A 27,864-nucleotide genomic window follows, 5' to 3' on the forward strand; every position below is an offset into this window, starting at 1 on the left:
AGAGTTACGTTGAGATCTATGCACCAAAGGAGTAGCTTCCAAGTCGGGAAGCACAACTGGGGGGAACGTGTTCCTCCTTGGCGATTTATGTAGGCCACTACAGTTGAGTTGTCGGATTGCACCATTACAACCTTCTGTTTGACTAGGCTGATGAGCTGAGATAAGGCTCTGCGAACTGCAAGGAGTTCCAGAACATTGATGTGGAAAACCAGTTCGTCTGGTGTCCAAAGACCTGACACTTGCTGTGACTGCAGATGCGCACCCCATCCCATGTTGGATGCATCTGTCGTAAGAGTCATCGTGGGAAGTGGAGGAGGAAAAGGCAAACCTTGACTCAGGGTTGCTCCAAATTGTCCACCAATGAATGTGGGGGATGATTGGCTTCAGTATTGGTATGCTCCTTGACGAAGGATGTTGACTGGGTCGAAAATGAGCCAAAAGATGTATTTGAATTGGCCGCATCCTCGGCGACACCATGGGACTCGATCGACCAGACTGGCCATTAGGCCCAGCAGTTGTAGCCAGGCCACCGCTGGTGCTGATCGAGCCGTCAGGAACAGGTTGGCGCACTCCTGGACATTGTGTACTCGTTCGCTCGAAGGGAAGTAAGCGATCCCTGTTACCAGGTCGATTTCTGCCCCTAGAAAAGACGGTGTCTGGGTGGGGACCAGATGAGATTTTTCCAAGTTTATCAGAAACCCTAACCTTGTCGTCAAGTCGACGGTTACTTCTAAGGACTGTCGAACTTCCTCTGTGGACCTGCCTACGATTACCAATCGTCCAGGCAGAGGAATATCATTATATTCGCTCTTTAAAGTATTGTCGCCAGGGTCTTTGTTACTCTGGTGAAGACCCTTGGTGATGTTGACAGACCGAACGGAAGAGTGAGGAACTTGAAAAGTGTATTTTTGTATTGAAAACGAAGGTATTTTCTGTGTTCCTTGCAAATGGGTACGTGAAGATAAGCATCCTGCAGATCTATTGATGCGGCCCAGGATGGTGTTTGGGAGAGAATTTAAGACGGTGCGCAGGGTCTCCATTCGGAACCGCCGTGGACGAATAAACCTGTTCAACGGCTTTAGGTTCAGAATAGGACGCCACTCGCCTTGCTTCTTCTTGGTGTGGTGGAAGTGTAGGAGAATGTTGACATGAAACCTGATGTTTCTACTGGGCTTTGAACCGGTTGAATTGCTTGTTTTGATAGCAGGGTTTCTATTTCTTTCTCCAATGCCCTCCGCTGTTCTCTGTCTGATGGAACAGGGGTGGGACGTGAGAACATTACCGATGGAGGAGTGCTTGTAAACTCTAGGCAGTATCCCTGTGTGACTGTCTGAAGCACCCACCCATCGGTGCAAAAGTGGGCCCAAGTCTCCCCGAATTGCCTTAAGCGGCCCCCCACGGGCCCAATCTGGGGGGCCACGGGTGGAGAACCAGCGTCACCGACGCCATCCCCGACCCGCTCGAGAAGATTCTGGCGGGAGGGAAACCGCGTGCCACGACCTCTTGAGGTTGGCCAGCCAAAAACTCCTTCCGGAAGTTGCCTGCGATGTTGTTGTTGCGGTTGTTGCTGGTGTTGATCGAGCCACAGCGGTTGATTGGGTAGACTTGGGTGTCTGAAAGGAGGGCAAAGGTTTTCTAAAACCTTTGGACCTATTCGAAGTAGTCGGGACCTTAGCTGTTGGTTGTGATTCTTACGACGGGCCTGTAAATTAATACGGTCTGTTGCTTCTAGACGTTTGGCCTCGGCCTCCATCATCGTCTGGAACTGATCCGCAAACAAATCCTTGCTCCATAAAGGAAGGGCCTCCATGCGTTTTCTTGCCCCTTCTGAAGGAAAGAAGATCGTTTCTAGAACATTGCAATATGGAACGTCTGGAGACCGTGGCAAGTACAGAGACCCTAGCAAATTGGTCTAGGATGATGCGTAATCCATCCTCCAGACATTGAAAGGCATTGACAGCCATTGTAGGAGAAACACTGGAAACGGAATCACATGCAGTAACCAAGTATTCTGACAAAAGAAGCATAAATGAAGTCGTTTGCAGACCCATGCGGGATGCTGCATCAACCTTATGTAATGCCTCTTCAAGCTTATTCCGGACAGGATCGGCAAAGGGAACTTTAAGTGATTGTTTCCCTGTATCTGCCGCCATCTTGTCCTTTGCATTGTCTGGGATAACCGGAACTGTTAAAAATTCTTCAGTATCCTGCTTTGGAACCCGAAAGGGATGACATGCTGCCTTGGCAAAGGGTTGCCATTTTTTCTGACCAGCTATTGTTTTAAGACGGTTAGAAAAAAAACCTGTCCACTGGGAATTCCGGAAAGGTTGACTTCGGGGAATCCCGCTCTGGTACACCTGTGCGTTTCTTAAAACTAGGCCGTGTACCTTGTGAAGATTCTGACTGTTCGGGAATGGGAACCTTTAATATACGAACCATATCCCACATCACTTCACGAAATCTATTATCGGTAGTCTCATAAGGATGACTCCTGGTAGAATCCACGTCGGACGGCTGATCCACCGAAGATGGACCCGGCTGGGACTCGAGGTTACCCTTAGGTGTTGCCTCGTGTGTATCTACAGCTGTAGAATGAGTAGGTGAAGGTCTATTGGCGTCTCAGCTTGAGGGGGAATTGGGAGTGTTTGTTGCGCCAACGCCGCCAACTGAGCCGACAAAGCCTGAAAACCTTTCAGCAATAAATCCGATGTATTGTCTCTCCGCCCGCGTTTGCGATGACGTGGGTGGTCCGATGACTGGGCAGAAGTCGGCGACGTACTGGCACTGTCGCTCGTTGAAGAGCTAGAATAACGGTGGCGGCGGGATTTATGGGCCCGGCGCCGTTTATTCTTGGGCCATGATCGATTTTCCGATCCACGGCAACGAGCCATTAAATCAGAAATTCCCGAAGGAACGTGTACAATCATATGGAGGTGTGTATTGTTACAGTGTAAAACTTTATGATGATTTTCATTGTGTTTTTTTCCCTCATTCCCCCCTCCCCCCAAAAAACAAACAAAACAGGTTAGGTAGGGCGTGGCAATATTAGGCCTAATAACCGGCAGCACACCTTTTTGGCCTACTGTGTGTTTTCTAGTTTGAACATTTTATTCCTATATGTACTAACTAATATTTAGTAATGAAAATTGACTGAACTATGTATCGCAGGACTTGTTTGGAGCCAGTGCCTCTTCACGATGGCCTCAAAGATGAGTAAAATCACCTTGCAGGCCTTGGTATCTCTCCAAATGGTATTGAATTGAGCATGGATGAATTCAGCCCCCTGTTCCCAAGGCCTCCTTTCCAGCAGGTCATGCAATTAAGGCACAATAAGGCTCCAAAATGTGCATCTTGGAGGTCAGTTTCTCCGAAAGAACTGGAGGTACCGGTAGGCCTATGCCTTTACTGTTACCTAAATTGGGATACAGTTGCAATATTAAAAAGAGAACGGTTCATTCTTTCAGGAATTTGCTTGAAAACAGATGCAGTTTCTCAATGGTGGTGTATTTTAAGTAGTTTCATTCAAATGTAACCACATGCATGTTTAGTTAGTCTTGTTCCTATGTTTAATTTCATTTTTGCCAATCGCAGTAAGTATGTGGCAGCAGTAGAGATCGCTCAGCAACAAGATGAATCAAGTCCAGTGTTGACAATGTTGGCAGCACCACCGAGGAAATTAGGAGTATCTTTTACATGAATTTCTTCAGTGCTGTCAATATTGTCACAACTGGATGGGGGGGGGGGGGGGGGTAAGGGGCACACGTCCCCTCCTCCTCCACAACAAAAAAAATTGTTTTCCCCCATTCAATCCCCCCCCCCCCCCCCGGAAAATTTGCATTTGCATGATGTATGAACTGGGCTTTAGTCAATTCTTTGTTAATTTTATTTGTGGGTCCTTTTTATTGGGGGGGGGGGGGGATGCGAGGAATGTTTCAGTTGGCCATTTCTGTATAGGAATTTATGTATTCAGTTATGAACAAATAACAATACATTTGTATTAATATGCAGACTTGCAGCATTTATGACCTTAAAATATGTCGACTTGTTGAATTTTGCAGATAATTTTTGGCTGTGTGATGAAATAAAGAATTACAATGTAAGTTAATTTTAATTATTGTCTAATGTTTGCACATTTTGGGTGTAATTTATAAACTGACTGTCCACCAGTGTTAAATATTGTTGAAAAAAAAAATCAATTTTATTTTCGTCTTCACATATTTTTCGTCTTTAACAACCTTTTATGTTAAAAATGCTTGTAATATTTCTGCTGTCCGTATTTGTTGTTTCACAAAAATGCTGCTCATCAACCTTTTTACGTCAAAAACACTTCGACTTTTTCTGCTGTCCGTATTTGTTTCTTTGCCTACTTACAATCGCTATTTTGGAAGGAAGCCTTCGTTGTTTTTCCCCGATGCGATCAGCAAGCCTTTGCCCGCTACACAGTGCAGTCACGCATGCTGATACTGCACGATATATGGCCAGTATTGGCCAGTGGCCATCGTTACTAGCATTGTGCATAGTGGTGTGCACAGCTTAAATTATCCGTTATTTTTAAGAATCATCGACCTTATATATATTTTACATTCATTAAGGCAAGGTAAATAAGGCAAAATACGCAAAACTAAAAAAACATTGGCCTAAGCATAAAAAAGCTAACAGAATTTAGGATTTTTTGCTTTTTTGTGGTGACGTATTATTTTTTTTCATGCACGAAGTAAATGTGTAAACTTAATCTGAAAATATTTTCTTTGGACAAATTTTGGGGTTGACAATTTGAACAGAAAAGCAATTTACTTGAGTGTGTGTTTTAAATGACATCACATCAACATTAACAGCACCCTCAGTTGCCAAGAAAGTATGTAACAGTTTCAATGTTTAAAAGTGTGCAAACCCCTAAAAGGATGTCCGATAGTTTTCCTACTATTTGAATACTAATCATCACAACTTGTATCTGGGTACTTTTTGGGTGTTGAAAGTCTACCGACTCTGTGCACAAGTACTCCCTAAATGGTCACAAAGGGAGAGTTAGCGGAAACCAATGGGAGGGACTCTTGAACACACTGACATGAATGTAGATCATGCCATGAGTTTGTTCACATTCACAGTGCACGCATGCGGTGCGTTCCTCCCACTGGAACTCTGGAAAGTGGTTACAAAGCACCATCTGCTGTTCATGCACAGAGTCTATAAGATTCCGCATAGTTAACAGCAATATCTATTGTATTGACCTTTTGTGTAAATTATTACTAATATGTTGAAAAGGTTTAGTCTACATACCTGAATAACATCCTCCATTGCCTCAAACAATTCTAGAAGTTTATTAAAGCCATAGTCACCAACTCGACACTGACGTCCAAAGTGATGGTGATAAGTTGGGATGAACTTTGAGAAGAGAATGCGGTAGCGAGGCTGACTGGAAAGGAGGTCCACTACTTCCCTACTGAACTTGCGCATACGAATCAGCTCTTCTCTACTTTGCTCTTTTAAAAGAATAACAGTAAAATATCATAATGGCACAATTTGAAATCTATAAACTGTAAAAGTATTCTATTTAAGAGTGGGGAGTGTGGCCTAGTGGTTAGGATTCGTGACTCTTGATCAGAGGGTCAGGGGTTGGAATCCAGCTGCTGGTCATATGCTGCGTCCTTAGGCAAGCCACTTTATCCCCACTTGCCTCTCTCCACCCATGAGTATAAATGGGTACCAGCATTAGCTGGGGAGTAACCTGCGATGGACTAGCATCCCATCCAGGGGATTAGAAATATTCCCAGTCATTTCATGCTACACGGAAACTGGAGATAAAACACCGACCTGATGGGCCACATTGGCTTGTGACAGACTTTACTCTTACTCTAATTCAATAGGTATTTATGATATTTTCAACGTACTTCTTCCATTGTTAAAGTAAAAGTGAAATTTTAATTATCTTCTAATCAGTGTACAACAGCACAAAACCTGCAAAGCCCTCACTCTTACCCCGCTTTGGTATGAAGATCAGTGTATCATCTCCATTCCAGTTTATCTGTACAAAAAAAATGAATAAACTCAAAAGAATGTGATGGAACACAAATGTGTGTTTAATATTAAATTGCCAACTGTATGGTTCAGCAATATAGAACACTGAGTCGCCACACTTTGCATACTGGAGAATCCTAGTTTTGGATGGTTTGATTGGTTTTATGCACAAGTGTATGGCAAAGAGAGATTCTATTAACCCTCCTAGTGGGAAGTCAATATTCAGAGCAATATGTAAAACCCTTTAAATCCCTGCAGGTCAATTTCAGGCAAAGGGTTACAAAGTTTGAAGTAACTGTGTCACACAGACACTGCACAAAAAATGAACAGCACTGTGGAAAGTAGTGAAGCAGGAACTTCATGAAGCTTAAGCTCTGCTTGCCCAGAACTGTGTATCCATACTCCACAGAAGATTACCTCAAAGGAATTGAAAAGTGGTTTTGCAAATTTGAAGGGTTATGAAATGCAGAAGACAAGGAGGGTTAAATTAAGTCACTGTTGGGCTAGGATTAATAGGCAGATAATTGTTTGGTTCTCTAATGATTAGGACAAATAATAAACTCTTGATTATGGTGGAAGAGCATGGTAAATTATCACAATGATTCATAAAGGAAACGTTCCACTAGAGAGAGAGGGAGGCCAGCAGGGTATTTCACTAAAGTCTCATTCTGCAATCATCATTATGCATCCAGCAAACTCAATGCTAACCGCAAATCCATCGCCATTGTGATGGCGTCGAGTTTTCATTTCACTAAATCCGTAGCTGTTGCGATGACGAAAAAGAATAATAAAATGAATTGTTCAAGGCTAATGGCTATGGCCTTTGACCTTGAATAGTGCGAAAATGGCCCACACAACAACTAGCACAAGCAAGGTATGGTGTTAAAAAAAGGTACAACGCTCTCATTTCAAATACAATTAATGGCTTCTGCGACATAATACAACTAAGTAACATACCAAGTTACAACCAAATTGGACATTCAGTTCTGTAAATATAGGCATTTGAAATTTAATTTTCTTCTATAACCCATCACAGTGTAGGTACATACCAAGTTACAACCAAATCAGACCAATAGTTCTGTAGATATCAGCCTTAGAAAATGCACCTATAATGTGACGTCTCGTGACACATGCTGACGTTATCATGATGTTACTTCAATGTTCATCTATAACACATCCCAGTTTAGGTACATTAGATGCTATTGTATAATTACAGGGGCACGTGACAAGAGGCGTAACCCCGGGTAGACCCCGCTGCTCCACATATTGTGGGCAAGCGGGTCCAGAAACTCTGCATGTTAAGGTCGTCAACCATGCGGTAGCCTTAACATGCTAAACGAGTTGAGGACCCCGTTACGGGGGTTCGTGTTGTATTGAACCACAGCCCACCAGTACATAAATCTGTTCAGGGACTCTAAGCTTAAGATGGGGCACCAAAAGCCGGCCTCATTCCTGAATACCAAGGAGGTCATCCTAACCCCGATCGGGTCTCCCCAAGGAAAGTACGGGTATTGCCATCCTTCGAGGGAGCTGATCTCCCCTCCACGGAGCAGCAGTTTGTTGGGTCAGACGGTATTGACGTCGACCAAACAAGCATGTCCTACAGGGGTGCTCGAGAAATTGAGTGCGTAACTGCGGCTGATCGAATCGAGCACTCACTGGTCTAACGCAAGTAGATCCCATGACACCGCAAAGTCCCGATGACAGGCTCCCACAGGTCAGACGGCGGGAGGTCGTCATGGGTTGGGCAAGTTACCTACGCCAGCCCCCGGGATAACATGGGGTAGGCGTCTGGAAAACCATGGCCAGGTTGGGGCCGTTGTTGCCGGTGAAAAACTGAGTCTGCGCGGTGCGCGTGATCGATGACCGGTCTAATTCTTCTTACTCTTCTTTCCCGAAGAGTGGCCCCGGGGTACATCCGGTGAAAATTTGGGTGACGCCTGGGGCAACGGGACCCCCGAGCAACGGATAAAAAAATGATGTCGAGGGCGGTTCCTCAGAGCAAGATACTATAGAGCTAGCTGCCCTGAGGTTCCCCAGCGGCCCGCTCTGCATCGCCCATGTCATACCGCACCGGCAGCACCTCAAGACCCATGAGTTGGGTGAGCGCCGTACAGTGTGGAAGCCCGTACAAAAATCCGTTCCGGCACCCTGTGGCATTCAGCACTGTGCTGCGGGACACAGGTGATTCAAAATCACTACTGAATCGTGGAGGCTCTTCAAACCCACTGAACCGTGGAGGCTAGTCTCTTCAGACTGCCCGTGTTCGGGGATGTGACGGAGGGTGTAGTAAAGCCTGTGTCTGGGGGACACTGGTGATTCAAAACCACCACTGAACCGATGGAGGCTCTGTATGAATCATGTCATACCCAGCCAACAGCGCCTCAAGCCCCATGAGTCGGTCGTGCGATGTCCACCAGTCCGGTAGCCCATACAAAAACCCATCCCGGCATCATTTAGCGATCGCCACTGTGCTGGAGGATACGGGTGAATCAAACCGTGGAGGCTAGTCTCTTTAGACTACCCCGTGTTCGGAGATGGGAAGGAGGGTGTAGTGAAGCCCGTGTCTGAGCTACGTTTACCCTGCTGCCGCGTGTTAGGTTTGGCACCGGCACATGAGTTAAGCTTTGGAGTAATCTTGCCAGAACGCCACTTCTGTCTGGTTATTCCATTTAAGTTGGCCAGAGATGGGGACCGTTTGGGGTACCTTACCTGGCCAACGTAGGAACTGTCAGCGCCAGCATCTGATGAGAAATTCGGATGATGCCTGGGAACTGGGACCCGAGCAAGGGAAAAATCTGATGCCAAGGGCAATCCCTCATAGCGAGAAATTACAGGACCAGCCGGTCCGAGGTATCCCCGGGCGGCCCGCTCAGAATCGCTCATGTCATGCCGGCCGACAGCGTCTCAAGCTCCACGGGTAGAGCGAAAGATGACTGGTCTGATGGCCTGTACAATAGTCCGTCCCGGCACCCAGTGGTGTTCGGCACTGTACTGGGAGGACACGGGTGACCCAAGCCCACTGAAGCGTGAAGGCTAGTCCCCTCGGGCTGCCCAGAGTTCGGGGATGGGACGGAGGGTGTAGTGAAGCCCGGACTCCAGCTACGTTTACCCTGTCGACCCTGTTTAGGTTAGCCCCGGCACAAGTTTTGAGGGAACCTTGCCAGAGTGCCCCTTTCGTTTAGCTGTTCCGCTTAGGCTGACCGGAGATGGCGACCAATGGTCCCCTAATCGGCCAACAGAAACTGCCAGCCCCCGCAGCTGGCAAAGGCTGGGGATGCTGGACAGGAGACTGCTGCCGCGGTAACGACGAAGTGTTAACGGCAGAGTCCCCCGAGAACTCGGTCCGTCCCGTGGGAGAGGAATTCCCCGGTTGTGACATGGCCAGTTCTCTCCAAAAGCTTCATTACTATGAAATAATCACACAAGACGATACTATAACTCTACTGATCTTTTCTTTAATCAAAATCTTCTCTTACATGTAAGCGATAAGGGTAGCAGAAAATTGATGAGAAATACAGAGCATATTTTATGCACGTCCTACCTGACCAGCCGCAAAGAGAAAATTGACGCTCACGAGGCATACATGCCGCAGGGCATTAGTGGTAGGACACAAGAGGACGCTATTGTACAAACTCTTAGCGTAAATACCTGCCGGCATTGGGAATATGCATAAGTAGATTGCTCTCTATACGTAAGTTGAGTGACGTAGACCAACCTTTTTGGTTCGGTTCAGTTCAGTATGGTTCGGGAGGCCATGTTCGGCTATTTTTAGTTTGGTTCGGCGGCAGCAGTAGTTACAACTAAAGTTCCATCCAGGAATGACATGTAGTTCTATACATATCGGGATGTGTGTAATTGAAGGTAGTGTCATATATATACATGATTACCAACCTCGTCCCCAGTACTTACTTTATTACCAACCTCGTTTCCAATAGTAAGCCCTGGATCGGAAACTTTCTTTCTGTATCCTGATTCGATACTGCAGTTGGCTATATATCATGTACTTGGTGTTGTTATTTCCAACGTGTACGTGTTTTCACAATCATTGTAATTATAACATCCACGCCTTCTCAAAAATACTCCTTTCCTTTCCAATTTTCTCATACTAATATGAAATGTGATACTGCATATTGGCAGGATAAGATTGTAACATTTTAAATTCCAAAACAATCGTGTTTTCGTAACTCACGGCGCGATGAATTGATTGTTTTTACCCCAAACACCGCATACAAAAACAAACGTTAATGTAATGCACAGGCAGGCACCAGACTATTCCTCATTTGCATATGTGTTCAAAAATTTTGCACATGCAAATGATCCAATACCAGGGTGAGAGAGCAGGTAGCAAGGGCGGATCGGGGGGGGGGGGGGGGGGGGGGGGAGGGGGAAGGGGGGGGGGGGAGGGGGAGGAAGGGGGGGGAGGGCCATGGCCTCCCCAAAAAACGAAACCAATTATTTTTTTTTTTTAAGTGACGTCGCAATGAAGGCAGGCACTACGTACACCACCATCTTTTCCATAAAAAAAATGGTTAAAGTGGTCAGAAATTGCCTCAGATCGCACCACAGAGCATCTAGAATCCAAAAATTGTTGGGACCCACTTGTTTGGGGACCAAACATTTTTTGGGGGGCCCCCCCCCCCCCCAAAAATTGTGTTCTGGATCCGCCCTCGGCAGATAGTGGTGGGTACGTACTGCTCGACACCCTGGGGATGAGGTTGCATGATTACACTCTCATGGGTCTTCGAATTATGCATCTTCAATGTGACGTCGCATGACTTGTGATGACGTCATCACGACGCCACCTCAATTTTCATCTATAACACATTCCGGTCTAGCTACGTACCAAGTTGCAACCAAATCGGACAAATATTTCTTTAGATATAGTCCAAAAATAACGCACCTATGATTAGACGTCACATGACGCATGATGACGTCATAATGACGTCACTTCAATTTTCATCTTTAAAACATCCCGGTCTAGGTACATACCAAGTTACAACCAAATCCGACCAATAGTTCCTGTAGATATAGGCCTTAGTGAAATGTACCTTTAATGTGACGTCACATGACGTCATCATGACTTATCTTCAATTTTCATCTATAACACATCTCGGTTTAGGTACATATTAAGTTACAACCAAATCGGAGCTATAGCTCTGTAGATATAGGCCTTCAAAATATCACCTTTAATATGATGTCACATGACACGTGATGACGGATGATGTCATGATGACATCACTTGAATTTTCATCTCTAACACATCCTGGTCTAGGGACATACCAAGTTTCAACCCAATCGCACCTGTAGTTCTGTAGATATAGGCCTTTAAAATATGCACCTTTAAAATGCCTTACGTGATAATATCATGACAACAATGTTTGGCACACATCTGCAGGTGCTGGTCTATGTGTATGCTGGTCTAAGTACAAAGGCAATCGAATTGTGCCCAAAGTGCCGTGCATGATGAAAATGTGTACAAGTGCTATGAACAAGAGTCTGAAGGAGAAGCCAAACAAGGAATACAAAAAAAATCTCTAAAAAAAACAAAGGCTGTTTCGGCAAGTTGCCAAAACAACCAATTAAAAAACAATTAAAACTCACATGATAACGTCATCATGATGTCAGTTTCATTTTCATGTATGACACATATATGACTATGTATTTAAAAGTTTTAACCAAATTGGCTTTCTAGAACTCTAAAAACTCTAGATATAGAAATTTAAATAATGCACCAAAAGATGACGTCACATGACCAATGATGACGTCATCATAATGTCACTTCTTTTTACAACCAACTTTACCTCTTGGTGCAGCAGATAACTGTAACCATCTTTCAAATGTGGATACAAGCACCAAAATCTGTATGTTATCCCCCTGGAACCATTTATTTGAACAATCCCATTAGCCACTTGAATTTTCAAAATGGCTGCCATTTATGGCCGCCATTTTCAACATAAACACCTATTTTACCACACAAAATGTTACCAACTTGACAGATTTTGATAATTTTGCTACTGAATCCTATGTTTTTGACTGTGGGGAAGTCAAATTTACCACTCAACAACTTCTTTAGAGCTTATTTGTGCCATTTCTAATAAAGAATGTGAAAATGTATCCATAAAACACCGGAGAATTGCAGTAGAGGAGAGGGGAAGAGATGCACTCGGTGCTGCAACCCACAGGGGCATTGTGGATCATGACAGGGAGATGGCAGTGCGAGACCAAGCCAATTCAGGCTCAGAGGAAGATTAGCAGGCTCCCTGACTGCCTAGCTCCTCACTCAGCTCCAGAGATTCAGGCCAAGGATGTGAATCTACGTTTAATTTAATAAACGTTTAGCAAAATTTTCCCGTAGCGTTTAAACGTTTAAACGTTTAATCAAGACTTCAAAAAGACTGCCGCCTGTGTCCCAGTATAATGTGCGGTAACTGCGGTCACAATACTTACTTTGTATATACACTTGTATACACTTTAACCACCCTCTTTTTCCATGTTCTTTTGAAGTCTGCAGACTAAATAAATTAAGAAGAAATGAATCGTCTGCATTCTGCAAGTGTTGTGGAATTAAGTGTCACTTCAAGCAGAAATGTCAAGGCCTGAGGAAGATCGTTTATTTGTATTTTTAAGATCCGATTTTCTTAAAGAAACAAAAACACCTTTATTTAACGGAAATGCAAACTGCATCCAAATTCCAAATTCCAAAATATGAAAAACTTTGCCTGCACAAATTTCCCGAAAGCCGCAGCATTCTTGAGCTGCTAGTTTTCTGCAGGCTGCCAGAAAAATAGTCATATATTTCTTGCTACGCAACCGGCAGTCCCAGCCCAGGCATCACAGGGGAGCCTCCTAATAACATTATTTCTAGGCAACCAGGTTGGAATGTGATACTGGGCATGCAGCCATGCACCTGTGGCTCAGATAGCTAGAATTCCAACATGGGCCACCACTCAAGTTGCGCGTGGAAGGAACGTCATATTCATGAAAGCAAACGGACCGTGATGAAAGCAACCAATGGCGTATTTAGTTGACGGGAACCAGCTCATTTCATTGGCTGAGATACTATCATCACTGTTTATCATCTAAGAAGCTTGCAATTACTGGCGGCAAGTCATCAAAAGCCTTAAAGTTCGATGGCCTACAGCTGAATCCAACCGTATATACTTTGTAGCAACAACAGCGGCATTGTATCAATTTGAACAATGCCGCTGTCAATCATTCTCGGAAAAGGCCTTTTTTGGAGCTGGATTTTATTTGGGATTATTTTTTCAAAGGCCAGGGGAAAAGTTTATACGAAAAGTGAGGGAAACTGAAATAAACATGGAATTCACCCCTGTAAAGGCCTGTATCGTGTACATGAATAAGTGGTAAATAAATGGGTTTTCTTTTTTGTCGTTTTTGTTGTTGTTGGGGGGATATTCAAATAATTTATTGAATGCACGTCTTTTTTAAAACTGGACTGAAGAACAAAATGCCCAGTATTGCTAGTCCAGAATTTATACTAATTACTAAACCAATTTGACAGGGGCCGTTTTTTTGACGACTGCGTTACCATTAATTGCCGTTGGGGAAAATGTTAACTGACAAGAATTTTAAAAAAGTGTCTTGACCCATGGGCCTGTATTTTACGTCCTACATGCATCCTTTGGTCGTCATTCGTCAGGCAAACATGTTAAAAAATAATAAATATCCAACAATTTTATTTTTCGATGTAACTTTTCTATCCAGGAAGGTTTTTAGCTAATGATACTAGCAACATTTAATAATGTTCCTAATGAGGTAGATTTTTTACGTATCACAATATTTTTAAGGGGGAGGGGTGCACTTTTCTCCACAGAACAATTCAACAATTATAGTTGCAGTCGCAGTTCGGCTGTGGGAATTAAATACTTGAAATCAATGAAGATAGCACGTTAGAATTATACAAACAAATAAATTCAGGGTTCAGACTTCAGAAACTACATTTTTATTTCTTGAAGCAAAATAAAACAACACATATCAATATACAGGCATGCAACTTGAAATTAACAAAAAACGAGGAAATTCCAATTTTTACAAGACTTTGTACAGTGTTTTTCAATTTTCAATGGCCTAATTGTGAAATGAAAAACGAGGAAATCAGCTGATCCGAGGAAAAGTTGCATTCCTGCAATATAACAAACAACAAGACTACAAGTCATGGACTCATTGTCCAAGGTCAAGTTTTTGAAACAGAGATTAAATAATGAAAAGGAATTAAACATTTAACAGTTAACTTAGCATGTTGTCACCCCACCTTTCGTCGCAAGGCCAGTACTGATTAAACTGTTATATTTAACATCATGAAATATCACTTCCTTTTTTGGTGCAAGGGGGATTTTACGAAAGCTGTAAACCGTAAATGGCAATGTAAATCAAATTAAATTTCTTTTCATTTTTTTTACTCTTTGATCACTCATTCCCAGCAAATAATGAATAACAAAAACTGAATGAGTTATGCCAGCCTATAGGTCTACCAGGTTTGAAATGAACTTTTGTTCTGAAACTCAAACTTCAAAATGATATTTATTTTTCGACATATTTTGTTTTAAAAGTTAAGTTATGCTAAGTAAAACGCTTGTTGATTCAAAACTGGACGCCAGTCTACAGTTGATCCTTCATCTTGTTAAGGAACACCTATTGACATTTTCTGGAAGTAGGAGACTTCTCTTGCTATTGACAATGTTCCCAGCAGCCGAGGGTACTGAGGTTGCAGGGATGGCGAGGAACTTCTGTGCTAGCCTTGACAGAGTTGGGAAAAGCTTACTGTTATCTCGCCACCAGTTCATGGGGTCTGTCTCATTGTCCAGTGGGGGACTACGCATGTACATATCAAACTCTGACTGAGCAACTGCAGCCACATCGACATTGGATTTTTCACTGGCTCCGCTGGTTCCAAGTAAAAAGTCCTTGCCAGATGCTTCTTTGGTCTTCTTTGCTGGTGGTTCTTTCGCTCCTGTGTGGCCAAAATAATTACTGCCATTTCTTCCTTGACAGCACAGAAGGGAAGATCTCGGTAGTCTTCGTCCACAAAGGAAAGATGCTTGTACCGTGGATCTAGTACTGATGCCAACATAGGAGGCCCGGTCAGGGCCTCCTCACCCTCAGAGCAGAATCTATGCTCGAGATCCCTGGCCACTACTATCTTGAACTCAGTAATAGGTGCAGAGTCGGCTTCTAGCGGCTCCATGTGGTTCCTCACCAAACCTCTAATAATTGGATGGACGATAGAGGCGCTAACATTCTTCTCCGCTGACAGCACTGTTGTTGCAACCTGTGTGGAATAGAAGATCACCCTTCATTATTAATTATTATCAACCATTTTGTGTCACACCTTTATGATCAGTCACCACGCATGCTCATATTTCGGAATCGTTTCAGCGACATTTTTCAAAGATAGCACGGACAGTCTGGCAAACAGCCAAGATGCTATTTTAGCTCTAAACATTTCTTTTAATTTTTCTTTGCATGCATACACTGATGATCTATCGTACCTGCAAATGTAGCAGCAATTGTTGTTGTCCATGAATTAATGCGCCCATTGCATTAAATTATCGTTTACTTATCCTGTACTTTTTGTTCGTTCCATTCCACATTTTACAAGTGAACAACGTTGGTAATGCAAAAACGGGTAATGCAAAAACGGGGTGGGGCATCTAACATTAATTTCGGTGGGGGTAATTTTATAATATACCATACCTGAAGAGGTTTGAGGCACTTAACTAACTCGCCCATGAGGTTCCACTGCTCTGACTTCAGATCCAACGTCTGCGCATCAGATAGTTTTGTGTATTGTCTGTCGCTGAGGATGAAGCAGACTGGCCAGCGATTCTCTAGGAGTCATTGCAGCATCTCAAAAACTGAATTCCAGCGTGTCTTGCACGAAGATATTAGGCGATGCTTTGGAGTGTCATCCATTTGCCGCTGTTTAGATTCAAGGGCTTTTGTGGCCACATTGCTGTGTTCAAAGTGACCGACAAGACGCTTTGCACCACCGATGACAGTTTTGATGCGGCTGTTGCAATCCAGGCCTTTGTTCACGCTTAACTGCAAGGTGTGAGCGGCACATCCAACATCGCTAACCTCCATATTGGATAGAGTTCCAATGTCCTTCGTGTTGGATGCATTGTCGTGAACTACAGCGCTGACCTTGCCGCTTAGTCCCCACTGATTGACGACTTCTTCAAGCTGGTTGGAAAGGGCTTGAGCTGTATGACGCTGCGGGCCTTGTGTTTCTTCTTCTTGATCTTCGTCATCGCTGTGATGAAAAGAGGCAACAAGGGCCGTGTCCAATACAAACGCATGGTGTTTCCAGTCCCGGATAAAGTGGCATGTCACAGTCATGTAGCCCTCTTGACTCATTGATGTCCAGCAGTCTGTTGTTAGGGCGACGCTGTAGGCATCTTGCAACTCCTTATTTAGAGAGTCTTTTTTCTGCTCGTACATCAGATGCAACTGAGTCATTGTTTTTCGGCAGGGTACCTTGTATCCAGGTTTCCAGATACGCCAATAGCTTTCTGAACCCATCTTCCTCTACCAGGCTGATCGGCAAGCTTGCCTGAGCAATTGCTGCAGCTATGAGTTCTGAGATTTTGGTTGCCCTAGGTGAGTTGCAATTTTCCTTCCTTAGGAATGAGGTCATCATTGTCTGGCTGCCGCTGGTGGTTTCATCTGATTCTCGGATGGGTGTTTAATTTTTATATGATTAATCATCGTTCCGGTGGAACCACCTTTGTATGAGAGGGTCGCGCTGCATATTTTGCATTTTACACTATGGTCATTCACTTTTTCAAACGTGTTCCACACTGGACTATTTGATGTGCGAGGCATTTTGTCAAGCAGGAACAAATTGGTTGAAAGGAGCGAGGAACAAATCGAGGAACAAACAGTAGGAACAAATCGAAAGAAAGTGCTGAAGTGTCTGGTGCAGCGCCAATAAATACCCTTACAAAACTTTTGAATTTTGATCTAGCAACGTTTGTGATTGTGAAGTTTATAACGGAAGCAAATAATTTGCTACATTTTCAAATAAACGAAAACCGCAGTCGAGGATGGAGCATCTTTTCGGAAGTCCGAAACAGGCCTATTTAAAAAACAAAGGTAAAACACGCAAATAATCTACGTTGATATCGCTCTTTAAAAAAATGCAATTTCCTTCCTATAATAGATCCTGTAAAGTCACCGCCCCTCAGCTCCCGCCCTGAGATCCAAAAAAAATTTTTTATTTTACCCCCGCCAACACCAAACAAATTCTGGGTCATCGTCATCGATTTCCTTGTTACGGAAGCGGCAGTAACTTTGGATACAGGGAGCGGCGGGCTTATATATACAGCACTTGGGGAAAAAAATAATCCCAATGCATCAAAATACATCGTTTTAAATAACGCCTTCACTTGAGTAGCTTACGGGGGAGCGGGGTAAACTTTTTTGGGGGGGGGGTCCTCGCCGGTTTTTAAATCATTATGAAAGTGCTAGCCATTGGTTTGATTACTGCACACACCAAGTGATGATTGCAGCAAATTCAAGTTCAGAGAAAAAATACAGACAAAAAGACAGACTCGGAATTGTTTTAAAACTCAGTATTTTAATAATAAACCTAGGAGAGGCGCCATCGCGCCAGGCATCGATCTTGGCCCAGCGGCGTGTTGAAAACATCAAACACAAGCAATTGTATACACTGTGTATCAATTTGACACAAAACAGTTGCCGATCATTGAACAATGCATCAATAAAACTTCTTGGAACATGATTAACTACTATAAAATGCGTTTCTAATTCTTTATAAATGAAATAAAATAAACATCGTAGATTCTTTGTAAATAAAACTGGAGGGTAGGTTGCGCAAAATACAAGGTCCCATTTTTGAAATTTGAGTTTCGTTTAAATGTTTGGGAAAATTTCTAAACGGATTTGATTTCTTTTTCGTTTACACGTGTAAACGTCACATCCTTAATTCAGGCTCAGGCCTTCAGGCCAGTTTCAGAAGCTCCAGACCATCATGACAACTTCTGACATGCACTCACTCCAAGGAGCACAGTTTGAGCTGACAGCCATCATCAACCACAATGGGACTTAAGACAACGGCGGTCACTATTACGCACTACTCAAAAAAGGTGACAACTTCAAGCCCAAAGTGGTGCCATTGGAGCAGGTATGCAGCCCAGACAACTATCTCTTTCTCTTCAACAGACAAATAACTGTTCCTGTCGCTCCGATCCCTACTCCGACCAGCCCTGAGTCCTCTCCCCCTCAGCGGAAGAAAGCTCTGACCAATGACAAGAGGAGCCGGTTGTTAGTGCCACAGGATGTGTCTGCAGCCGCCGCCCATATCAGTCCACCTCCTACCCTTCAGTCACCAAACAACTTCCCAACCCGACAGCTCTAGATCAGCTCCACCCTCGGGAAGCAGCTGCAGAAAGGAAGAGGTTACAAACCTTCCCCACCCAGCCACCAGATACAAATGATCTCTGGTTCAGTAACAGCCCAGAGACTATACCAGTGGAGGAGCTGGCGGAGGGCACCATCATTGCCAAGGCCTGGCCTGTCGGACAATAGGAGCAAAAACGTTGTGTGGGTTATACCCAAACGAGCGGCGCCGTCAAAGTGTTGAAGTGCTGTTCGTTGCAGTTACGGGTAGCGTCTGGCAACAGGGATGTAGTCAAGGTCCGATGACCAGAGTCAGCAACAATGTTATCACGCACGTCATCAGCAACGATAGGCATGGTAAGGTACTGGGGTCGTCTCGTCTGTTAGGAAGGAGTACAAACTTGAGCTTCAAGGAGGGCGCCGCAGTTTGGGTTGGTTGAACAGGGACTGGATCTGCTGAGAACAAACCCAATCGAAGGGAACCACGGGGGGGGGGGGGGGGGGGGGGGGGGGGGGGATCGGGGTGACTAGTGAGTCAAAGAGGCCTCGTCCCCACACCACACCAGGTTCCTTCAGTTTCCTAAGAAGGCACCACATACGAGTGCCAAGCCCTTCCTTTTGGCTTGTCCACGACCCTCGGGTCTTCACCAGAATTGTGAAACAGTGGACAGTGCCCTCCTTCGTCAAGGTCTACATGTGTTCATGTGCCTCAACGACTGGCTCATCATCGGCAAATCGCGGGCATCAGCTGCTCACACAGTCTGTCAGACCCGCTCCCTTGCCGAATGCCTGGGTTTCCTCATCAACGAGTCCAAATCCATGCCAATCCCATCTCAACGGCCCACAGAGCAGTCTATCTAGCGGGCACGGACAACACCACAGCCGTCGCTCTTTCCCGGGCTGGATTCACCCCAAGGAGTGGACACTCCCAAATTCGGTCAGGCAAACGATCTTCTCACAGTTCTCAACAATACTCAACCACCAGCTCCCGGTGTACGGTTCCAGATCTCCAGAGACCCAGATGTGGCGAACCGATGCCCTTTCATTTGTGTGGACCAACCTGTTTGCCTACGCTTTCCCCCGATCTCCCTACTACCCTAAGTAATCGGGAAGATCAAGCAGGACCCATGCAGGGTCCTCCTGATTGCCCCTTTGTGGCCACAACAATCGTGGTTTCACGACTTGTTCGCCTTTTCTATCATGCCCTGCTCCTCCTCCCACAATGGCTAGACATTCTTTGTTAACCTCAGTCGGGTCTACTTCACTACTTATTTCTATAAATAGTGCAGATGGCGTGCAGTGGATTCCTTCGCTACAACTCTAACCGAAGTTGGTGATTTTCTTCTCACCTCTTCCAATCGAGTCTAGCGCTTCGCATCATCCAGCATCCCGTGATGCAATCGCTCGCTGAGTCGTGACGGCCATACGACTCGCATCACCTGACTGGCCTATCCTGAAGTACAGGCCCACAAAGTTTGCAGCGTGGCTACCTCTTGGGGTTTTGTCAAAGGAGTGCCCCTTGCAGATAATCCTACTAGGGGCATGTTGGAAATCCTCCAACACCTTCGATCACCTCTGTTATCTCGAGGATGTGCTGCAAGCCGACCGGCAGCAGAACCAGTCGTGCAGCCTAAACTGCCCCAGCGGCACAACCGGATCCGGTTCCTCCTCCGCTGGCGCCCCACAGTACCAACAACTGATGACCTACCCCATTATGTTAAGAGCCGATTCATATATGATTTACTTTATTGGGTTTAATTTTGTTGGCTTATGGCTCATGCTTCCTTGTGGCCCGCCTTAAACATCGTATACTCTCAAACCCACCTACCTAAAACAGTACTATTCTGCATATGTAGCAATACTCTACGGGTAAGTAGAGCACAGTAGAATCCCCCCACCAAGGTGTGGGCAGATACTACTAGCAAATACTTACCCGTGGAGTGCCCACCCCCCCCCCACTAGTGCCGCGAATACTCTACCATTACACCACCATGCATGTTAGCCTACCTAGCGCTCTTATAGCAGATTTTTTTATTGCATGGCTTATATATGGTACAAAGAAGCTTCTACATGGTTACAAATGTATGATTCAACACCAAGATCATTCATTTAGGCCACGTCTAGGTGATTTTATTGCAAACAAATAATATTTCCTTGCAAGAATTTCCTTGCGGGCATCTTGAAACTGGCCGCCATCTTAAATTTTGGAGTTGCTAATGGGCTTTATCAAAAGAGTAATCTCTAAGGAGTATTTCTGCCGATTTTGGTACTCGTATCCATTTGAAAGATTTCCCTGAAATATTTAGTTATCTGCTGCATTTCATGTCAAATTTTGCAATTAGAAAAAAAAGAAGATTTATTTAAAAATTAATTAAAAATCAATTGATGACGTCAACATGACGACGTCACTTCGGATTATATATAATCCATATCTACCTATGCACCAAGTTTCAGAACGAACAGATATTTCCTTATGTATGTGTTTAAAAAAAAACCTCACATTTTTTATGACGTCATGATAGCGTCACAAATTATTCAAAATTGTGTGCATATATACACTAAACCAAAAAAGAAAGTTCCCCCCCCCCGCCAATACTTTTTTGTCTAACTCAAAAACTACTGAGCACCCTCTCGCTCAAATAACGACTAATCAGTACAGAAATTCATTAGCAATTCAGCCATACTCTTTATTTCGCCCAAAACGGTAATGTGTACGAATATATGCAATTTATGACAAATGATACCGAAAACAGTTGCACTTTTGTATACGTGCATGTTGCAGTTCAAACTCACCTTGCAAGTGTACAAAAATGCAACTTTTTGTTGGTATCACTTGTCATAAATTGCATCATTTTGTACACATTATAACTGTTTTCGGCCAAACAAAGAGTATGGCTGGATTGCTAAGGAATTTCTGTACTGATCAGTCATAATTTGAGCAAGATGTGCCCAGTAGTTTTTGAGTCAGACAAAAAGTATTAAGGGGGGGGGGACTTCTTTTTTTGGTTGAGTGTATCTATGACCTCACAAAACTAATACAAACAGACATTTTGAATGTAGCATGTTTTGTTCCGGAGATATGCAGATGAGATGGGGAAAAAAAGAAGAAAAATTGATAAAAATCCACATGATGACTTCCAACTTTCATCTATAACACATCCCGGTATGTACATAAGTTTCAATCCAATTGGCCTTGTAGTTTTCTAGATACACTGCAAAAACACAAAATTACCATGGCCATTGTTTCCGGGACCTCAGTCAGTAGATCTTGAAGGTCGCAAACACCATAATCTGTGACTTTCCAAGGTTTATTAAAGCATCTAAGGTAGGCTGATGGAAATTCCTGAAGTGTCATCTGAAAAGAAAATAATAAATGAAAGAATCTAGTAAGGTTTCTTCTTCATGTAATCTGTTGATTACATCTATTCATTCATCTCCAAATAAGTTGCTTAGATCCAATTTTTGACAAGATTGCGACTGACTGTGTTTCAAGATGTATATCTCGGTAAAGAGTTATTACAAGGAGACAACACATGAGCACTTATGCATATCAATATTGATACATCCTTTTCCTTTTAAAACAACATCTTTCTTTGAAATAAAAGAACTAAAATATTATTATCTAAGGACTACTTCATATGTTCATTATTATTTGAAATGAGCATTTGGGAAATTCCACGAAAAAGTGGACACGGCTGGAAAGTGGAAACCGTATGAAATCTTCCAAACTACAAGCATCACAACATCACATGTGGTGTCAAATTAAAGGGGACAACAAGATCTTTCATTTGAGTGGTACGCCAATGAGATGGAATGTAGTTAAGTGTGATTTTGGGTTAAAAAACTTGGTGTTCTTTTGGCTAAAATCATGGATTTTTGGTAGTCATTTTGGCACCTTGTTTCAACATGTAAAATGTGACTGTTATTGAGAGTTTTTGTGTTTAAGGCAGAGAGAAAGGTTCATATATTATATGAAAAGAGTTTCATTATGTTGCAGTTCATCAAACTCAGATTTTATGCCGTGTTGGAAACCATGAAGAGGAAGTAACGTGAGTGACGGTATCCACCTGTAATCTAATGTCCCTTGCATCTAAAATACACCCTTATTTGATTCAAATGGGTTTTTATATCTAGCTATGGGTTGAATGATAGGTAAAATATTGTTACTTCTGTGTTGGAGACTACAGTTTGAAGAGACTGTAACAACAAACTTGCAGGAGAAGTTTCCATGTCCTTTTTTTTGTAACGTGAGTGATGACCAACAAAACACATGTCTTTAAAAAGTTAATGAATGGATTGAATTTTTCTTTCCATATTTGAGTACCCCTTACCCCAAGGTTGTTGTATGGCTGGTTGGATTCAGCTTGATCAAATACTTATGAAGCAGTGAGAGGTCAAAGTAGCCTCATGGCATATAAATGTAACGTGAGTGACGGTGGAATTGCCCATTTGTGGGTTACATGATTCTTCTCACTTGGATACGTTGTCTAGCGATATATGATGTGGATGAAATCTAATAATATATTATAAGACAAAAGATTATGCATTAAACCATGGTTTCCAATATAGCAGATTGACTCTAAGATGTAGCGGAGCAGCATAGCTCCAATATTTCCAAGAATTGTTGAGGTCGTTCAGACACCGTTTTAAATTCCCTTAAAACACCGGTTGAACTCGATTCAGTGTAACTTTCTTGCTAAAACGATGTCTGAACGCTTTTATATTTAGAACGAATCGACTTCAACTTGTCGCTAAAACGGCAACTTAAACCCCCTCGGAGGGAGGGTTTAGCACATAACCAGAATGAGTTGATCTCCCGTTTTAGCCAGAGCAGTGACCCGAAGTTACCTAACGCCTTCTCAGTTGGTACGTTTTTGTATTTATCAAACAATGTACCATGGGCTACATGGTGGCACAAAGCACCCGTGAATCTCCTAATTCTCCTACCGTCAGCCATTCATGAAAAAAAAATCCAACTTTCAAGTCCAATCTCCGCAAGTTTTCTGACCACTTGGTCCGAGTTTCACATCGTGCTCACTTGCACACAGGATGACAAACATGCCAACGCAACAACCGCTAACCGAAGCGTAATTATTATTATACTCTAATATATTCAACTATCAGGAAAACCTTGGCGTTGATTGGTCAATATTGCAACGTTAATATCACGTGTATTTTCACGTGACTGACATGTTGTGCGGGCAAGTTGATGCAGTAAACATGGTGTGAAATCTGTTCAATGACGTGTGGTTTCGAACACTGGTTTTCGAACAACTCTTTAGAACAGAATTATGTCTTTTTGCATCACGAAAGGTGCAGAAAATAGCTCCCAAAATGTAAACACAAATGGTGTAAGGCCGATGTACAATACTTAAAAAAAAAAATGGGAAAATTGCTGTGGTGGACTAGTCACTCTCGTCACGTTCACCACGTGCCATGCTATACGACCGGCCGAGGCTGCGATGTCAAACACGGCATGGCAAAACACATGACGGTGAGAGGCTCAGACCATGTGTACCGAACTGTAAAAATGGAAGAGTGAAGGCTCTTCGGTTTTTGCCGAGGTGGATGTTCTACGTGACCTTAGAAACTGAGATAAACCACTTCGAGTTGAACTTGCTATACTTAAAACGATGTCTGGGCACTCAGTAGTTTTATTTTTATGACGGGCTTTCCGTGGAGAGCGATCGTTTTAACTTTTACTGTTTTAGCTAAAACGGTGTCTGAACATGGCCTTTGTGACAAAAGCATGAAACTTCGCATATTGGTTTTTCATGCCATGAAGACAATTTTCAGATGTGGGGATATTTCATATTTGAAATAACATACACTCATCATGAACCACTCGCACTACAAGTTTAAAGGCACTCTCTTTCGAAGGATCGTGTCCGATTGTGTCCGATCACTACAGAATTTAAGAGGACAACGTGGAAAGAGAGGAATAACAAAAATCCAAAAGTCAGCCCATGCCGGTATTACCAGTTGTTGGTGTTTTCTCATGTAATCCAACATTTAAGCATCATGATCGTGTTACTGCACGTTTTAACGTGTAGTGTCTCTCTTTGTATCAATGAACTCGATGATTGAACTTCACTTTATGGAATGCACAGAACAAGTGCATCATACAAAATGACATAATGTGTCGCCAAAACTGCATAAGCCGTCGACAACCTCCACAACGTGCTGTGTATTCTTCTAAGCTTTTACTACCTTGACACTCACCAGGTAATTGTGAAACACCTTGTCTTCATGAGTACGGTGCACTTTTGGAAGTTTCCAAAGAGAGGACTTGCCATTGAGGAACATCATGTCAATTTTTATGGATAGTTGAGCTGTAATATGTGGCAGTAAGAGTGTACTTGGAAGAAAAATCATGCAAAATGTTGCCCCATACTTGCTTGACATTGATGGAGACACACATGATAATGTATCAAAATGCTTCGCCATCCATTCGATTCGTATGCAGAGAGCATGCTCACAAATATCTGCATGACTTTAAATGGACACCTGAATTTTGGTGAACAATTGCAACTGGTTTGCAGCATACTTGTTTTGAAGTACACTGTACCACAGAGATGTATCAACCACAGATGGCTGACGGCATCCTCAATGTGCAGTTGATATCAAGCGTCTGTTCAGTGTATATGTAGCTGTTCAGTGGCTGTTCAGTGCATACTCCTTGAGAAGTATACTCCTTCAAAAGTTTGCCACTTCTTGAAAAGTTTTTTGAGACATTTGAAACCTAGAAACCTATGATCCACAAGTTGTATGACTGTCAGAAGCAGCTTTTGATTGACTTTCTCACTTGCTCCATCCAGAGGCAACTAAAAGTACAAAAACTCATCAATTAAAAGTACAGGTCATCAATCAAAGACACACGAGTCATGAGAGGCGTAGATGTGGGAGAGATCTACAACTTGTAAGAACACAGGCAAAGCTGAAACTGAAAAGAAAACAGAGCACTTCTAAACCGAGAACAAAATATGACGTTAACAAACTGCAAAAAAACAATCAATCAAGAACCAATTCCAGTTGGAACTTAGGAATAACATTGCAGTACTTGAAGCTGTACCAGATGAAAATTTACATTACAACAAATGGAGCAAAATCAACAAGATATTCAACCAAACTGCCAAGGAGGTGCTTGGACCCAAGAAAACACAACAAAAGCCTTGGATAGGTACGGAATCCTGGAAGAAAGTTGAAGAAAGAAAACATCTCAAACTCAAGATTGAAAATGCAAAATCTAAGACAAAGGACCAAGAATCGAAGTCAAGCATGAGGACCGACAAAAGGAAGTGGGTGGAAAGCCTAGCAACTGATGCCCAAAGGGCTGCTGAAAATGGACAGATGAAGACTCTCTATGTAATAACCACAACTATTTGCAATGACAAACCTTGTCACGCAACTGCAGTGAAGGACAAACAAAGAAATATTATTACTGATGATGGGGGGATAAGATCACATTGGAAGAACATTTTGAGGAAATCCTCAATTGGAATGTCCCAACAAATCCAGTGATAATCGAAGCTGGGGACTTCCCAGAAGCTGAAATTATAAACACAACCAATCAGCAAGGTAGAAGTGAGAAGCTGTCAAGCAGTTGAAGAATGGGAAAGGAGGAGGAATAGACATGATTACACCTGAGTTGTTAAAAGCAGACTAAGGATGTGACTTTGTGTTTAATTGTGTAAATGTTTAGCAAACATTTAAAGAACCATTTAAACGTTTAGCCATTTCACAATGGCTGATGCCTGCCCATCGTGGTTTTTCCAGTGCACAATGTCAATGGAGGCCATCACAAAATCCAAGATGGCGGCGCCCATAGAAAACAAAAGTGACGAAAGGTTAATACTGAGTAAAAGCTTCCCCAACATTTTTTTTACAGCTTGGCACCGCTGGCTCACTGACATCAACAGATTGGCAATAATCTGATGGTCCAGGCCATACCAAATCCACTAAAGAATTTGGAACAACTCAGCTTGTTTCTGTGGCTGATGAACTTGGCAATGGACTTGCCTTTCCAGCTCATTCCACAACTTCTCCAGCGGATTCAGGTCGGGGCTTGGAGCTGCAATGGCCATTCCATTGCCTGCAAACTCCCAACTGCCCCCATTTCTCGAATGAAATCTGGGGTTGGGTCAGCCAGATATTCCTATGTAATCAATGCAATATGTGGCGGTGCATTGTCCTGCTGAAACGGGAATTCTATGCTGATCAGAAGAGATCTATTTTCGCGAACAACATCAACGAAACCTACGTGTTACCAGCCGTAGGTCACCAACGCCTACTACGCTGATGAGCTGAAGCAGCCCCAGACCATTGTTCAAGAGCCCCCGTGCTTCACAGACAGTACTACACAGTCATTATATCCCTTGAACACACACCTCTCCATTCCAGCCACGGATCATTCCTTTTTGGTGATCATTGATCTGACTTTTTAAGTGGAATTGTGGAGCTTTCAGAAAGCATTCACATGCAAATTAACCATCCCTTATAAGGCCCAGGGATTCTAGTTTTAGTATTTATGAATGGATGACGGCATTTGACCTGCTAAATATTCATTAAATGGCCTGAAAAACTGGGCGCCTTTTTCCCCCATTGATTTTTTGCCAGTTTAATAATATTCATGATCTCATGAATACATAATTAGGCAATTCAAGGTGGCGGTTTAATGTTGTCACGAAGTGGTGTCGCGAAGCGGCATTTTTTTTTTCATGAAGGAAAGGATGTTTAGTGTTGGAATCTTGAATATTACTGACTAAAATGATGACACAAGACACAGGTTTGGACATTTATTGACCATTTATGATATTGTGAAGTCACAGTTGAAGTTGAAAATCATACAGCTGGTGCATAAATACTTTTGCACGCCTGTAGAGGGATAGCATTGGAGAGGGACAGCATTGTTACCAATAGCTAGTAAAGTGCTGGGAAGAATCATCATTAACAGGGTTAAGACAGGTAGGCCTATTGATAAGAATCCCAGACCCGAACAAGCAGGTTTTTGAGAAGAAAAGACCACAACAGAGCAGATCTTCATCTTGAGAAACATAATTGAACAATCCATTAAGTGGCAATCTTCACCTGATGTCAATGTCATCGACTTCAAAAAAACTTTTGATTCAATACATAGGGACAGTTTATGGAAGATAATGAGGCAGTGTGGAATACCAAGGAAATAATTAACACAGTCAAACGCATGTACATGTGCAGAGTTTGTGCAGTCATAGATGAGGGAGAGGTTACAGAAAGTGAAAACAGGAGTTAAACAAGGGTGCGTCATGTCTGGATTTTTGTTCCTTCTTGTAATTGAATGGGTTATGAATAAGACAACCAAGGACAACAACACTTGAATTAGATGGCGAATGATGTCCAAGTGAAGATCTAGATTTGCAGATGACATCGCCATGTTGTCAACAAACCACTTACAAAATGATGCAAAGGAAAACAAACAAATTGTCT

The 27,864-nt window shown here is 43.1% G+C and overlaps 1 protein-coding gene across 1 annotated transcript in view; it reads right to left on the reverse strand.

Annotated features, from left to right (window-relative positions):
- Positions 1-5,107: 5,107 nt before the first annotated feature.
- The window catches only part of LOC119719470 (meiosis regulator and mRNA stability factor 1-like), a 44,877-nt gene continuing 22,120 nt past the window's right edge, over positions 5,108-27,864 (reverse strand). Inside the window, exons 5-7 of the mRNA XM_038188943.1 lie at positions 21,632-21,754; positions 5,977-6,022; positions 5,108-5,480 (exon numbers count right to left, since the gene is read on the reverse strand). Of these exons, the coding sequence (XP_038044871.1) occupies positions 5,203-5,480; positions 5,977-6,022; positions 21,632-21,754 (447 nt within the window). The 3' untranslated portion in view covers positions 5,108-5,202. The remainder of the gene's footprint in view (positions 5,481-5,976; positions 6,023-21,631; positions 21,755-27,864) is intronic.

This window comes from Patiria miniata, unplaced genomic scaffold, assembly GCF_015706575.1.
Source record: "Patiria miniata isolate m_02_andy unplaced genomic scaffold, ASM1570657v1 HiC_scaffold_8, whole genome shotgun sequence".
Lineage (NCBI taxonomy): Eukaryota > Metazoa > Echinodermata > Asteroidea > Valvatida > Asterinidae > Patiria > Patiria miniata.